The sequence below is a fragment of the Nasonia vitripennis genome (genome assembly GCF_009193385.2).
Source record: "Nasonia vitripennis strain AsymCx chromosome 2 unlocalized genomic scaffold, Nvit_psr_1.1 chr2_random0007, whole genome shotgun sequence".
NCBI classification, from domain to species: domain Eukaryota; kingdom Metazoa; phylum Arthropoda; class Insecta; order Hymenoptera; family Pteromalidae; genus Nasonia; species Nasonia vitripennis.
In genome coordinates this window covers 2153447-2169600 of record NW_022279614.1, presented here as the reverse complement: position 1 = coordinate 2169600, position 16154 = coordinate 2153447, and the positions used below count along the sequence as shown (strand labels likewise).

Genomic DNA, 16154 nt, shown 5'->3' with positions numbered 1-16154 from the left:
AAGCCCGCGACTGTGCGTGTGCCGTGAACATAGCTATGCAGCCGACGGTAGCGCAAAAGTGCACTTCGGACGGATACCGTGCGATGGGCGCACTGAAGAATCAGCAGCAACATTGTTTCATTCTTTTATTAATTAGTTTATTAATTAATTTTGCCGCCCAACGTCGATGGTATACAGTGTGTGTTCGTAGCTCGGCGGATCATGGTCCATGGATGACGGAACGAAATGTGAATCGACAGTTTTAATAAAACGAACGGACCCATACATGCAGGTTCAGTTCACAGTTTGATATATATATATAGTTCGCAGGTATAATACACCAATACGCGTGTAATACGATTGTAACCTCTTATGCATTTGTCTCCGATGTCCCGCTGAATATATTAGGAAAAAGCTCTGATCCGTCATTCAAAAAGTGAAAGTCGTAAAAAAAATAAAACTGCTTTTGCAAAATTTACATACACATGTAATTATGGCGGCAGAAACATTGTATGCATATGTCTATGTAAAGGCAAAAACAAAATACTACACTTTAGAAGAGTCTGATATTGTGAATTTTAGTTATGAAAATTTGGGAAACCAGAGTGTTGAATTTTCATCAAAACCATTCAAGTGCTATCTAAATGACTCAGAAAAACAGGAAGTGTGCCAAATTTTAATTGTAGCACGTACGTTATAACAAATTTACCTTTGATTTTATTTTGATATACATCATTTCATTAAATGTTGTTAATAAAAATGTACATTTTTTCAGAAAATGCCAAAGATTTGAAAAACTACTTGTCAAAACAAAGAGTGAAAGTACCAAATCTAAATAAATCTGATTTAGAAAAAACACCAAACTTGACACCCGCTGCTGAAAAGCATAAAGCTCAAAAAAATAAAAAGGTATGCAAATTTAATATCGTTTATCGATGCAATTCTGCCTATATATTTTGGTTTTTAATTACAATTTTCGGTATATGTTAATATTCATATCATATTTTTTATAGGTAGTAGCAAAGAAAAGAAAAATTGCATCTGAAAAGACAAATTCAGAGATTATCAGAGCTTATTCAAATGCGAGCGTTAGAACGACAGGTTTACCCACGACAAGCACACCAAAATCATTTTTAAGCATAAGCCCACCTAAATCACCTCCAAACGTATGTACTTTTTTATAGTATACATAATGTTCTTTGTATTTGTACTAATTTTATGCTTTTTGCAGGAGAATCAATCAGATGGTACATTTACGGATTCAGATATTGATCCATTAGCTGGAGATGACGAACAAGCAGGAAATCGCTCAGATTCACCTCCTTTTCAAAATATAGATGATGATGATGGAATGTCAGATAATGGGGAAGAAGAAGAAACTACAAATAGAAATGAAGAGAATGGAGCATCAGGTGAAAGTGATAATTCCTTGTTAGAGCGTACCAAGAAAGAATTTGAGAAAAAATTGGCAGAGGAAAAAAAGAAAAACACAATTTTAGTACGATCAAATCGACTTTTTCAAGAAAAATTACTGCAGCTAAATAAGAAGGCATGCAAAACTGCGCAAACAGGTTAGTTACAAAAAGTTCAAGCTTTGAAATCATAATACAAATTTATTTTTTATTTTTGAATTATTCATTTGAAATTATAATACAAATTCTCATGCAAAAGTGAAGCTCCTTACATGTCACAGCCTTCCAATGAGAGCGAATAACAAATTTTTATTAATTCAATTGCTCGGATGGCATGTTGTTTGTGGTTGGATTCTAAAAGTATTATGCCAACAACAAAGCTGAAATTTTGCATGATAATTTGTATTATGATTCTGAAGACATGCATTAAGTCAAGTGGCGCGGGAGCGCCACGAAGGCGAGTTTGAGAAGCAGACGACGCCGCGGCGCCCGTGACACTATTTACTTCTATATTGGTCTCTCGAATTTTCAATTAAGGAAATAAATTATTTATCATTCATGTAACCAGCTAATTTTGATAAATGTTTATACTGGTATGCCAAACTATGATTTTAAACCAAAATATCAGCAATAAACCAGCTTTAACATAATAAACAAGTATGCAGGTGAACAAAAATGCTGAAATCACTTGCTTAATTTTTCTTCAGCCCAAAAAGTGGTAAGACCGTTAAGTTAGCTGCGTGCAGTTTGACCGAGTGGTTAGACTGTGAAGTTGGCCGCACAAGCTATTGAGCCTACATTGTCTGCTCCTCTGCTTGAATTATAAATGTGTGCTCCGTAGTATTCGGTGTTTTGGTGTAAAAATCTTTCAAGGAAGGTGTCTAGATAAATAGGGTAGCTGATGACGACGTCTAGGTGGTGCGCTCCGTGATTTTTGGTGTTTAGATAAATAAATCATACGAGGACGGCACCTAGGTGTACAGGGCGGCCGATGGCGAGGTCTAGGTAGTTCGCACCGTGGTTTTTGGTGTCTAGGTGTTGAAATAATTCGAGGGCGGTACCTAGGTGTACAGGGTGGCCGATGACGAGGTCTAGGTAGTTCGCTCCGTGGCTTTTGGTGTTGAAATAATTCGAGGGCGGTGTCTAGGTGTACAGGGTGGCCGATGACGAGGTCTAGGTAGTTTGCTCCGTGGTTTTTGGTGTCTAGGTGTAAAAATCACTTGAACGCGGTGTCCAGGTGTACAGGGTGGCCGATGACGACGTCTAGGTGGTGCGCTCCGTGATTTTTGGTGTTTAGATAAATAAATCATACGAGGACGGTATCTAGGTGTACAGGGCGGCCGATGGCGAGGTCTAGGTAGTTCGCACCGTGGTTTTTGGTGTCTAGGTGTTGAAATAATTCGAGGGCGGTACCTAGGTGTACAGGGTGGCCGATGACGAGGTCTAGGTAGTTCGCTCCGTGGCTTTTGGTGTTGAAATAATTCGAGGGCGGTGTCTAGGTGTACAGGGCGGCCGATGGCGAGGTCTAGGTAGTTCGCACCGTGGTTTTTGGTGTCTAGGTGTTGAAATAATTCGAGGGCGGTACCTAGGTGTACAGGGTGGCCGATGACGAGGTCTAGGTAGTTCGCTCCGTGGCTTTTGGTGTTGAAATAATTCGAGGGCGGTGTCTAGGTGTACAGGGTGGCCGATGACGAGTTCTAGGTAGTTCGCTCCGTGGTTTTTGGTGTCTAGGTGTAAAAATCATTTGAACGCGGTGTCCAGGTGTACAGGGTGGCCGATGACGAGGTCTAGGTCGTGCGCTCCGTGGCTTTTGGTGTTGAAATAATTCGAGGGCGGTGTCTAGGTGTACAGGGTGGCCGATGACGAGGTCTAGGTAGTTTGCTCCGTGGTTTTTGGTGTCTAGGTGTAAAAATCACTTGAACGCGGTGTCCAGGTGTACAGGGTGGCCGATGACGACGTCTAGGTGGTGCGCTCCGTGATTTTTGGTGTTTAGATAAATAAATCATACGAGGACGGTATCTAGGTGTACAGGGCGGCCGATGGCGAGGTCTAGGTAGTTCGCACCGTGGTTTTTGGTGTCTAGGTGTTGAAATAATTCGAGGGCGGTACCTAGGTGTACAGGGTGGCCGATGACGAGGTCTAGGTAGTTCGCTCCGTGGCTTTTGGTGTTGAAATAATTCGAGGGCGGTGTCTAGGTGTACAGGGTGGCCGATGACGAGGTCTAGGTAGTTTGCTCCGTGGTTTTTGGTGTCTAGGTGTAAAAATCACTTGAACGCGGTGTCCAGGTGTACAGGGTGGCCGATGACGACGTCTAGGTGGTGCGCTCCGTGATTTTTGGTGTTTAGATAAATAAATCATACGAGGACGGTATCTAGGTGTACAGGGCGGCCGATGGCGAGGTCTAGGTGGTGCGCTCCGTGATTTTTGGTGTTTAGATAAATAAATCATACGAGGACGGCACCTAGGTGTACAGGGCGGCCGATGGCGAGGTCTAGGTAGTTCGCACCGTGGTTTTTGGTGTCTAGGTGTTGAAATAATTCGAGGGCGGTACCTAGGTGTACAGGGTGGCCGATGACGAGGTCTAGGTAGTTCGCTCCGTGGCTTTTGGTGTTGAAATAATTCGAGGGCGGTGTCTAGGTGTACAGGGTGGCCGATGACGAGGTCTAGGTAGTTTGCTCCGTGGTTTTTGGTGTCTAGGTGTAAAAATCACTTGAACGCGGTGTCCAGGTGTACAGGGTGGCCGATGACGAGGTCTAGGTCGTGCGCTTCGTGGTTTTTGGTGTCTAGGTAAATAAATCATACGATGACGGCGTCTAGGTGTACAGGGTGTCCGATAACGAGGTCTGGATAGTTCGCGCCGTGGGTTTTGGTGTCTTGGCGTAGAAATAATTCAAGGGTGGTGTATATCAACAATCAGTGATCTCATGTTAGTGATAAAAATGTTACAAAAAAGCTTTGATCTAAAGGTGCTAAATATGCTTATATTTTATTTCTACGACGTCGAATATGAAATACTCAAAAAATTTTACTAAAAAGGATTGAAATCTCTAAAAAAAATAACTTTTAAAAAAGTAAAAAGTTAGGCAAGTTTAATATATTTCGCAACAAAATTACAGATTGAAAAGTACTAAGATCAATCAAACAAAGTCAAGTTTATTATATTTAATCGTGATGAAGCAAGGAACAACTCTCAAGATAAGTATTACGTAACTTGCCATGCCCGTTTAATTTTGTTTATTGGTGAACAACTAAAATTTCCTTTTATGTATTAGAACGTCATACAAACACCATAAGTACAATGAAACGGGCATGGCAAGTTACGTAGTAATTATCTTGAGAGTTGTTCCTTGCTTCATCACGATTAAATATAATAAACTTGACTTTGTTTGATTGATCTTAGTACTTTTCAATCTGTAATTTTGTTGCGAAATATATTAAACTTGCCTAACTTTTTACTTTTTTAAAAGTTATTTTTTTAGAGATTGTATTTACCTGGAGTTTCATACTTTTACTTATTCGTGTTAAGGTAGTACCGTGCCTGTAGTCAAAATGAGCGTGCACGTGTAATTTCTTGTTTATTCACGATATTTATGTTATTAAAGAATCTGCATAAATGAACATCAACCAAATAATTAATATGCATTGGCATTAAATTACTTTATTCGTCATTATTATTAAAAATTTGTACTAATTAGACTTACTTTTAGAGGTTATTTAGTTAACTATCTTAATATAATAAAACAAACATCGCAAATTGTTTTATTTATATGCATAGATCATATGTAAATATATTTTTATTTTATTTTTATTCATAAAAATAGGTGCTAAAGCTGACAAGGAGTCTGAAAAACAGCCCACAAAAAAAAGAGAAGGATTCCCTACGCCAATAAATACAGGCAGTGGCATAATGGCTCGTGCCGAAGCAGTAGATAACGCATATTCTAAAGATGAGCCAAGCAAGTTTTATATTAATTTATGCTATGCTACTTGGGGATACAAAGATCTGTCTGAAAGATGCATAAAAAAATCTAAAAAAACATTGGATAAAAAAGTTCTTACACCCAAAAAGAAGAGGACGGTGAATCAACATTTTACTCACTACTTAGAGCACTATAATTACTCTGACTATTTAAGTAAAGTCTATACGTCAAAAGCAAATATATATGCTCATAGAGCTATCGTTAATGCCAAAGCTCACATGAAGCTGATAGAGCAGTATCCAGAATTAGGAGAAAGCAACGAGGATGCTAATACAGAAATGATAGAATTATAATAGTATTTTGATATTGTTGATTATTAATAAATATAATATTTTTATATTAATGCGCGAAGAGTAACAAAATATTTTTATATTTTTCAGACTTGTAAAAAATGTAAAAAATCAATAAAAATAATATATAATGACAAAATGCCTAATTCATGCAATTAATCTCCATGAAAATTATTCAATGTTTTAGATTTTATATTAATAATTCTGTAAATTATATTTGTTGTGCATCACTAAAATCGATCTGCTTTTATTAACTTATTATAGTATTTATTAGCTTTGCAAAATTATTTCCTATTTTTTCTTGCTTATTTCTGTATTTTTTAGTTTTTTTCTGTTTTTTTCGGTTATTTGTAACATAAATTAGTAGATTTTTATTTATGTTTATATTTTAATGCATTTTATTGTTTCGAATTTCCAAATTTGGTGGAAAAAATACATTTTTATACAAATTTTTTTATAACTTTTAACGCAATTATACCTTTTTTAACATGTTTTAACAGAAATATTTAACTTACAACTACGATCAACATAAAAGTACAGAATAAAACCATAAAAAGCAGAAAAAAACAGAAAAAAACTAAAAAAAAACTGCACATTTTTCCGCCAGGGTGTGGATCTAAATCTACTTTTGTTTTGAAATATTCACGATTAGCCGGATCAATCTCTGATATCTTAGATTTTCGAATAGAATTTTCTATGTTTTCTTCCTCCATGTACCGGCGTAAAATTTGTATATAAGCAATCGACAAGTCTTGATCTTCGGATGTAATTGGGGTCTCAGACTGCAATATTCCATTCGCTCTCACTATTATAGATAGTGTGGCTTCTAGAAATATGAAGTAAGCTTCACAGTGAACATCATCTATCACATTTAATAATGCTTCCAAAGATTGTTCAGTACTTTGTGAGTTGGTACTGTTCTCTATAAATTGTAGTTCTTCGTGCAGAAAAAATTTCAAACATGGGAACCTACGAAGAATGCGTTGGATGTCTTGTAATGATTCTAGCCACCTTGTTGCACAAGGTTTCAATATTTTAATTGGCTTCAATCCCATTTTCTTTTGTGCAACTTTCCATCTATTCATTTTTTTAGAACTAGAGGATAAATAATAATAATTATAAAGAGCTGGCCAAAAATTTATATACTCATTTGGACATTTTTTGACTGCATCTCGAGCACATAAATGTTCTAGATGACATTTACATCTAACCAGTATTACATCTGGATTTAAACATTCTAATCTTTGAAATACTGAGTTTTTTTCTCCTTTCATGACATTCGCACCATCCGAACAAAATGCCATGATATTTCTTGTATTAACATTTACGTCTGTAAAAGATGATATTATTTTTTTGTATAAATTTTCTGTGCTTGCAGTCGAATTCTCATCATCGTCATACACTGCAACTAACTCCCATAATGTATCAACAATTTTTTCTTTTTCTTCGTCCATATAGCGCACATTAATGCACAAGTAAGAATCAACAGATTCATCTGTTGATTCGTCTACTAATATTGAAAATTTCGTCTTATTCAAAATATCGATTAACCCATCTTTATGCCAAATAGCTATGACGTTATTAATGATATTCTGAACTTTTTTATCATCGATTTTAACTTTTTCAAGTAATTCCGAATCAGGTAATACTGATTTCATAAACTGTATCATATTATTTGTAAATCGAAATGACAAATTGTGATCCGCGCATAAAGCAGCTATACGAATTTCAGCGGCAGCAACCGCAGGATCGAATTTTGGATTCATTTCAACATCTTCACCATTTGTATGTCTATGTTTTAAGGAGTTTAAGTGATTATCTATTACCGTGGTTGTAGCTGTCATTGATTCCTGACAAACAGTACATAAAACTCTTTTCTTGTTGCCTTCTATAGGCTTAATACATTTTCTATAACCTTCCTTGTTAATCCATTTTTCTTGAAAACCTCGGTGATACTCTTTATAAACTTTACCTATCGATCGATCTGTAGGTTTCGATACTACGGTATCAATAGATTCGGGTTGAGTTTCAAAATTTGGGGGATTCTCTGAACTAACATTTACGTTTGATAGCTCATCATTAGCTGCATTTTCTTCCACCCCATTTACTAATGAATCTCCTTTAATATTGTTTTCTTCTTCAACGGAATTTATAACATTTTTTTTTCGAGCTAATTTTAGAGCTATATCAACAACATGATTTCATGTGCCGTTTAAGAGTGTCTTTCCTAGGCTGTAGGGCGTACCTACAAAGCGTGCAATACGCATCTACTTTATTAATAGCTTTTCTTAACCAAGGATTAAAATGAGGCTCACGTTCCCACTCCTTACGATACCTTTTGGAAGGCATTTTACTTAACGATATTTTAATACAAAAATCCTTTTTTTAATTTTTAAGTACAAACAAATTTAGTGGGTAGGCATTTCTCTATTTCTGGGAGGATAGGGCGCAAATATGGATCCAGGAAGGATTACCTAAGAAAGGAAAAAGGCAAAAGTTAGGACTGTATGTTTGGCTGAATTTAATAGTATATTGATTGCAAATTATTCAAAACAATAACTACTCTGGTGGAAATAATCAGCTGTGCTCAAGCATGCTAAACTATGTCAAATCGTGGTAACTGTGCCACATTATGCTCACTCATGACATATCGGACATAACGCACAGTTTGGCACAGTGTGGTACAGTATAGCGCAGTATGAAACAGTATGGCACAGTTAGGCACAATATTATATTTTTAGAATTACAAATATTCTTCATAACAGTAAGTACTTTCGCCCCTAGGGAAACACTTTCACCTGAGATATTTGTATTTTCATATGTGTGTGTATGTGTGCGTGTGTGGGTGGGACACACACTCATATATGTATGTATATACCGTCGGTCTGTGTGACATTAGCTGCTTTTTCAGGCTAAAAAGAGCGTTATCGATGCACTGATTATAAAAAGCACGGTACACAACAAGAGGCGAATTCAATAAGAAAAAAAACCCTGTGGAACCGGAGATGAGAAAAAAATTGAACCAGGGTCGCCGGCGTGCCAATTGAACACCCAACTGCCTGAGCTTTTTTCTTATAATGTTATTCTACCTTTTAAAAAGTAGCCAATATATCTATTAATTTATAAAAAGTAGTTAATTTAATTGGTAAACTTAATAAACGATTCTCAATTTTTATAAACTTGTATTATATATGTATATATATATATATATATATATACTAGGGGGGTACCACCCTGCTCGCTCCGCTCGCCAACCCCTAAATTTTGGTTTTTATTATGTTGTATTGATAAATAATAAATTGAGTATAAAAAATGTAAATATTTATTTATATAAAAGTATTGTAAATAATTAAAAAAGGACAGTTCATCTGTAGATAGTCAATTTGGATAGGTTTTTTTGGAATTTAATCTTGAAATCATATTTTAACTCTCGTTTTTATTGTCTGATATATTCTGAAATTAATGTAAATAAATCAATTTGGTATTCAGATAGAAATTCATTTTTTTACTTAATAACCAATCTATTTTATAATAGATGATATAAAAATGTTACCTTTATGATAAAAAGCAATAGCTTATGTCATTACAATAGAATTTCAAAAGAGAGGATTACCACACGCTCATATTGTAGTTACGCTACATCCAAAAAACAAGCTCATGACACCTCAATCTATTGACAAATACATTTCTGCTGAAATTCTTGATAATTCAGATAAAGGTTTACAAAAATTAGTAATTAAACATATGTTACATGGACCACATACAGATAAATCTCCTTGCATCATCAAAAATAAGACTATTTGTAAAATAAAATTTCCAAAACCATTCCGCGATATCACCATTTTTAAAGAAAGTGGTTATCCTGAATATCGAAGAAGAAATAACATTTCACAAAACTATACTTATCGAATTAAAAAATTTAGAAAAATTATTCCAGTTGACAACACAATGGTTGTTCCTTATAATAACTTTTTATTGAAAAAGTATAAGTGTCATATTAATGTCGAATATTGTGCATCAATTCAAAGTATTAAATACATATTCGATTATATTCACAAAGGTGGAGATAGAGTATTATGTAAGATGAAAAAAATTGAAAATCCAAATAATTCTAGCGAAGAAACTCCCATAGTACATGATGAACTCATTCAGTATGTAGATGGTAGATATTTAAGCCCAATGGAAGCTGCTTGGCGTCTACAAGGATATCCTCTTTGTGGTAAAATACCCGCTGTAGAACGTTTAGGAATCCATACAAAAGATCAACAACATATAGTTTACGAAGAAAATAAAGAATTGCAAGCCTTAAACAATAAAGAAACTACTTTAACAGCATGGTTTAAATTAAATAAAATTGATGATTTTGCAAAAACACTTAAATATGTTGAACTGCCTGAATATTATAGATTTAATAAAAAATCAAAATCTTGGATAAAACGTTCACGTTTTTCTCAATACAATACTATTGCTCGACTTAATATCGTATCACCAAAAGATACTGAGAGATTTTTTTTAAATTAATACTAAATCGAGCAAGAGGTCCAACTTCATTTGAAGATTTGAAAAATCATAAAGATATAGAGTATCAAACATATAAAGACGCAGCACTTGCAATGGGCTTAATAGAGATGATTCACATATTTTTATTATTTTTGAAGAAGCTTGTCACATCATGTTACCATTTCAATTACGTAAATTTTTTGCATGGTTTATTTTAGCAGAAAACATACAGGGTAATACAATTTGGAACAAATTTAAAAATTATTTCACCGAAGATTTTAAGACAAATAAAGAGAATAATGCTCTATCTCATATTCAAATTATATTAGAGAATGAAGAAAAATCTTGCAAAGATTTCAGTTTACCAACCAAATAGTATTATTAATGATGATGCATCTATAGATAATGTCTTACAAAGTGCCGATATCTTTAAATGTATGTTTGATCAATTGACCGATGATCAAAAGGCAATTTTTGAAGAGTTAGTTGACAATGAACACAAAATTTATTTCATTGATGGACCTGGAGGTTCGGGAAAAACGTTTTTATATAAAACATTAATTTATTATTACATGTCATTAAACAAAAAAGTTTTATCAATGGCATGGACTGGTATCGCGTCTATTTTGTTACCTAGGGGATTGATAAGTCATCGAACCTTCAGATTGCCTTTAGATTTAAATACTATTGAAAGTGCTTTTTTGAAATTAGAGTCTGACAAAAAAAGATTAAGAGAGGCAGATTTAATAATTTGGGATGAAGCTTCAATGATATCTAAAAAAGCTTAAGAAATTATTAATCGTACTTTACAAGATGTATGTCGTAACGATATTCCTTTGGCGGGAAAATTAATAGTATTAGGAGGAGATTTCAGACAAATTCTTCCAGTAATTAAACATGGATACCGAAACTGTATCATAGAAGAAACAATTAAATATTCAACTTTGTGGCCTCTTTCTAAAATCTTGAAGCTCAATAAAAATATACGTTCGAATAATGTAGAATTTTCCTCTTTTTTGTTAGAAATAGGAGAAGTCGATACATTTGAAATTCCTCAAAAATGGAAAACTACCGATTATTATTATTATTATTACTATGGGAGTCGGTCTTGTACAGACCACTGGACGCATGGGTAATCCCTTGGCGTCCCTCCGGTTAGTTCAGTCGCTAAACAAGCGCCAATCGCCTCCCAGAATGAAAGAATTCCGGGGGCGTGCTTGGCTTGAACATCTTCCGCTTCTAAGAAAGGGGCACCTAGATGGCGCCGCCTCATGCCCGTTATGGCGGAGCAGTTGCACAGGAGGTGTTCAGGGGTCTCCTCATACGTGCAGCAAAATCTGCAGAATGGGTCTTTGCTTAGTCCCATTGCATGTCTGTGGGCATTTAGGATGCCGTGATCTGTGAGGATCTCTACGAGCAGCTTGGTTTTATCCCTTTTGAGTCCTAGAATTGCTCTGGACCAATCTTTTGCATTATCTGTCGTCACGAAGGCTTTAGTTTTGCCGCACGTGGCGATTTCTTCCCAGATCCGGTTGGTCTCATTGCTTGCCCATTGTCTGATCTCCCCTTTGATCAGACTCTGGCAGAGTCGGACAGCCGGTTCTGGTCCTATAAGGTCGCTTTTTGCGCCTAGCTTAGCCAGGTCGTCTGCTATCATGTTTCCCTTAACACCGTTGTGCCCCGGGACCCATAATAGTGTGACACTTGCTTTGAGAGCTAGTCTGTTTAGGGTCTGCACACAGTCCCATACCAGCCTAGATTTAGTGGCGAAGCTATCACGTGCTTGTAGGGCACTCTTGCTATAAGAGCAGATATAAATCCGCGGGCGCATGCTCCCTGCTAATGCTGCTTGCGCCGCCCACATGATTGCTATCAGCTCCGTTTGTAGTACGGTGGTATATCGACTCAACGGCAGGATTGTTCCAACGCCGTTCTGACGACAGTACACCCCCGCTCCTGCGGCATGCTTCCTTCTGGATCCGTCTGTATACCACAGGTCTCCGTTGTTCGGGATGTTTATTCTTTCGTCATCCCGTTCCACACGGGATGGGATGCTTAATCTATATTTCTTATCAAACAGGAGGGTTTTGCTCATCCGAAGAATCCCTTTTTCGTCCAATCCTTTGGGGAGCTGTGGTAGTCCCTGCATATTGCCTTTCCCGAGCGAGTTGGTGATCCTGTGCAGGGCTTGCGCAGCCGCTGCAGCCAGTGTCACTTTTAGTGGTTCTATATTAAGCAGCAGTCCCAGTGCAGCCATTGGTGTCGACTTGATTGCGCCCGAGATGCTCCTCACGATTAGACTCCTTAGTCGCTCTAGGAGGATGTTTCAGGTGGAGAGGGCTGTTCGCTTCCACCACACCGCCGCTCCGTACCTCAGCCTGGGTTTGAGAACAGCCTCATATATCCATCTCATGGCCTCTGCCGACAGGCCCCAGTTCCTGCCTATGACTCTTCTCAGTTGCTACAGGTTGGCCGTGACCTTGCCTATTACATATTCCAGATGTTGCTTCCAGGACAGCTTACTGTCCAGGATGACTCCCAGGTATTTGACATGACTCTTAAGAGATAGTTTTTGTCCCCCAAGAGTCAAGTTACATTCCCTTTTCCATTTGTATCTTCTGGTGCAGACCAGGATCTCCGTCTTGGCTGGATTGACAGATAGTCCGGTCTTGTTGCAGCACTTGTTAACTAACGTTAGGGCTCCTTGCATTACTCCCATCAGGGGGTCAAGAAAAGAGCCACGTGCAATTATTAGGATATCGTCCGCGTATCCAATAGCCGTGCAGCCTGTGTTGTTTAGTTGAGTCAGCAGCTCGTCCACTACCAAGCACCATATTAGTGGTGAAAGGACGCCACCTTGGGGGCATCCTGACCTCACTGTGCCTTTGAGTGTTGTGCTGCCTTTACTCGCTTCTAGGTTCCGGTTTCCCAACATGTGGTCAATCCATCCCGCTATTGCTAGAGGGATCTTGTGGCTATTCATAGCTCTATTGATCACCTCTCGCGATGTGTGGTTGAATGCTCCTTCGATGTCCAGTAGTGCGCCTACGGTGTATCTTTTAGCATTCAACTGTGTTTCGATCGTAGATACTGCTCTATAAAGTACTATCTCGGTAGATCTGCCAGCCCTGTAGGCATGTTGCTCCTTATGTAGCCCTTCGTCCTTCAAGACCATATCTCAAATGTATCTGTCGACCATTCTTTCAACGGTCTTAAGTTATATGATCAGCGAGTGGTCCGACAACGATGGTTCGTCGCTCACTCGCCATTCGCCGATCAGATACGCTATCTTGGTGGATGACAGAGTTAGGTCTATCACTTCCTCTCTAGCAGCGTTCCTGAATGTGGGTGTGTTACCAACGTTCATTATCTCTAGGTCTGTTCCCGCGAGATAATCAAGTAGTCTAACTCCCCTAGCATTGGTGTTAAGCATGCAGTGTTCCACTAACCTTTGGACTTCCCTTGTCGGGTTGTCTGTACTATCGTACGGTAGGTAGGCGGAAGCTATCACGACCCGTCCTACGTCTTCTAACTCTGTTTGAACTGCCATTAGGTCCCCTGTGGCGAAGTCCAGTAGCGGCAGCACGTTCACTCCCTTGACTGCGATGCAGGCTCTTGGCCTCTGCTCCTTTGGGTTCCTGAAACAGACTAACAATAAGTTACCTAGTCCCCTTATGGCACCCTTCACTACCCAGGGATCCTGGATAAGTCCTATGCCTGTGTGCGCCACTGTCAAATTCCTCAGTAAGATTGCTGAGGCATCTTTACAGTGATGCAAGTTAATTTGTGAGATAGAGAAGGAGGAGCCATTTATGTTTCCATCACTTCCACCTCAGCCTCTTTTCCATTCTCGGCAGACCCCTGCGTCTCTCGGCGGTGCACCTTCATGTGCACCATTCCGAGGTCGTACCAGGGCCTGTCCTCCATCTTCGCCAACGTCCCGGCGTAGGATTAGGGGATGGTTAGCACAAGGAGCTGCTTGTCCCCTGCACCCTCCTCCCCCTCCTCCCCGATCCCCGATTTGAACCCCGAAATTGACCGCTCGGATCAAAAGTTATAAGGATTTTAAAAATAGAAAAAATCACTGATTTTCGTAAAAAATCCAAGTATTTGTGATTTTTCGCTACTTTCAAGCCTAGACAACTTTTTACCTAGGCAACCATTTTAACTCATCAGCCCTCAAATTAAAGCTCTCTTCTAAAAGTTCGACCCTAGTAATACACATTTTTGGATTGCGCCTTTAGACACTGAGTGGGTAAAGTTGAACCATGGCTAATTTTTGTTTATTTTTCCCATGTTAAATTCCCATAAGAGAATGTCAAGTGCCCGACAAAAGAATAAGTATTTCGTAATCTTGGGAACCCAAGGTTTTTTGGGTTCTGGGTGGCCTAAGGAACACAAAAAAGTTGGCCTGGAAGGTGTGCCCTCAAATATCAATTTCGTTCACTCAGACCCCTAAAAGTGTCCGTTTTTTTTTTGATTTGCACATATAAGTGGTGTTATTCAAAATAATTTCGTTCTTTTAAATTAGTCCTTGTTTCGATTCATTGTTTAGGCGCACGTTAATTAATATAGTTTATTTGCTTCAATTAACAATTATTTATTAAAATCTTAGTTTAGAAACGTTGGAGGCATTTTTCCCTATTTTCCAAGAATGTTACCCTATTTTGCTCTCAACCTTTGTCAGAGTCGGTTATTTTCTACGTTTTTAAAAAAACACACAATTGGCCAGATAATAAATTAACCAAGGCGCAACAAAGACTATATTTGGCAATAAGTAATTGATCCGTAACTTTTTGTTGTCATATAGTATGGAGGTAGCACCCATGTTGCTTATTATTGTATGTCCAAACGCATGTAAAAATCTTGGTCTGGTGCGTGTGTCCTCAAAATTACAAGAGCTCGATTTTTCGACTATAACTTGCCCAACTTTTCTTAGAATCATTTTTATATGTGTGTGTGTGAGTGTGTGTACATATATATATATATATATATATATATATATATATATATATATATATATATATATATATATATATATATATATATATATATATATATATATATATATATATACACAAGACAACACGCATCCACAATGAAATATGGTATTTTCAAAACAGGATCACACCATATTTTAAGCAAATGCATATTTTTTTGCATCATACAATTGATTAAAAAAAAACAGTTGATTCTGTAAAAAATTGTTAACGATTAAAATTAGTGAAAAATCATTAAAAATATACACTCGATATTGAAACATTTCTATAAACGCAAGAAAAAACAAAAAATCCACAGTTTGTCCGGATATATAGTTCATTTTCTCATATAGTAACAATTGGTTCAATGTAAAACATCAAATTGTGGTAGTTAATAGTTAATTATCTTAATAGTTTCATCTTAATTTGTTATGCATGAGTTGAATTTCAAATAATGTTTACTATAAAGCTTCTTCAATTAATGCTATAGTACAGAGTATACAATTATATACGTATTATTATACACAATTATATACGGACAAGCATAGTGTAAGAAATAAGTTAAAAAGTAAGTGTGACTTACCTTTTATTTGATATTTACTTCATATTATTCAAGTTGCTTTTGTTGATAATTATATTAAAATTTTACATAAATATGTTCATTATTAGAACGGAATCGTTTTGAAATTGTATATATATATATATATATATATATATATATATATATATATATATATATATATATATATATATATATATATATATATATATATATATATATATATATATATATATATATATACATGTATGTGTATGTGTGTGTACATGATCATTTTATACTGATACTTAAAATGCAAATATTTTCTTAAGAAATATCTGCGTCTTCTTCTATTCCTTCGATGTTTCCAGAAAAATATTTTACTACTAAAATACTTCGCGTAGATATCATCTGTAATGCCCTATACACGGTCCCGCGTGTAACTTCCTAGAACATATACATTTAAAAAAATCCTA

The 16154-nt window shown here is 36.8% G+C and overlaps 3 protein-coding genes across 3 annotated transcripts; 1 reads left to right on the top strand and 2 right to left on the bottom strand.

Moving 5' to 3' along the window:
- The first annotated feature begins 290 nt into the window (after positions 1-290).
- Positions 291-5800, top strand: LOC116416499. Its single transcript, XM_032601561.1, has 5 exons — positions 291-668; positions 755-888; positions 993-1145; positions 1211-1550; positions 5213-5800. Exons 1-5 carry the CDS (start codon positions 473-475, stop codon positions 5662-5664), a joined length of 1275 nt encoding a protein of 424 aa, XP_032457452.1. The 5' UTR covers positions 291-472; the 3' UTR covers positions 5665-5800.
- A 5454-nt stretch (positions 5801-11254) lies between these two features.
- On the bottom strand, positions 11255-12418 carry LOC116416495. Its single transcript, XM_031925240.1, has one exon. The coding sequence runs from the start codon at positions 12416-12418 to the stop codon at positions 11255-11257; it is 1164 nt and encodes a 387-aa protein (XP_031781100.1).
- A 960-nt stretch (positions 12419-13378) lies between these two features.
- LOC116416494 lies at positions 13379-14088 on the bottom strand. Its single transcript, XM_031925239.1, has 2 exons — positions 14037-14088; positions 13379-13923 (listed from the first exon to the last, which is right to left on the bottom strand). The coding sequence occupies exons 1-2, from the start codon at positions 14086-14088 to the stop codon at positions 13379-13381; spliced, it is 597 nt and encodes a 198-aa protein (XP_031781099.1).
- Between the last annotated feature and the right edge of the window lie 2066 nt (positions 14089-16154).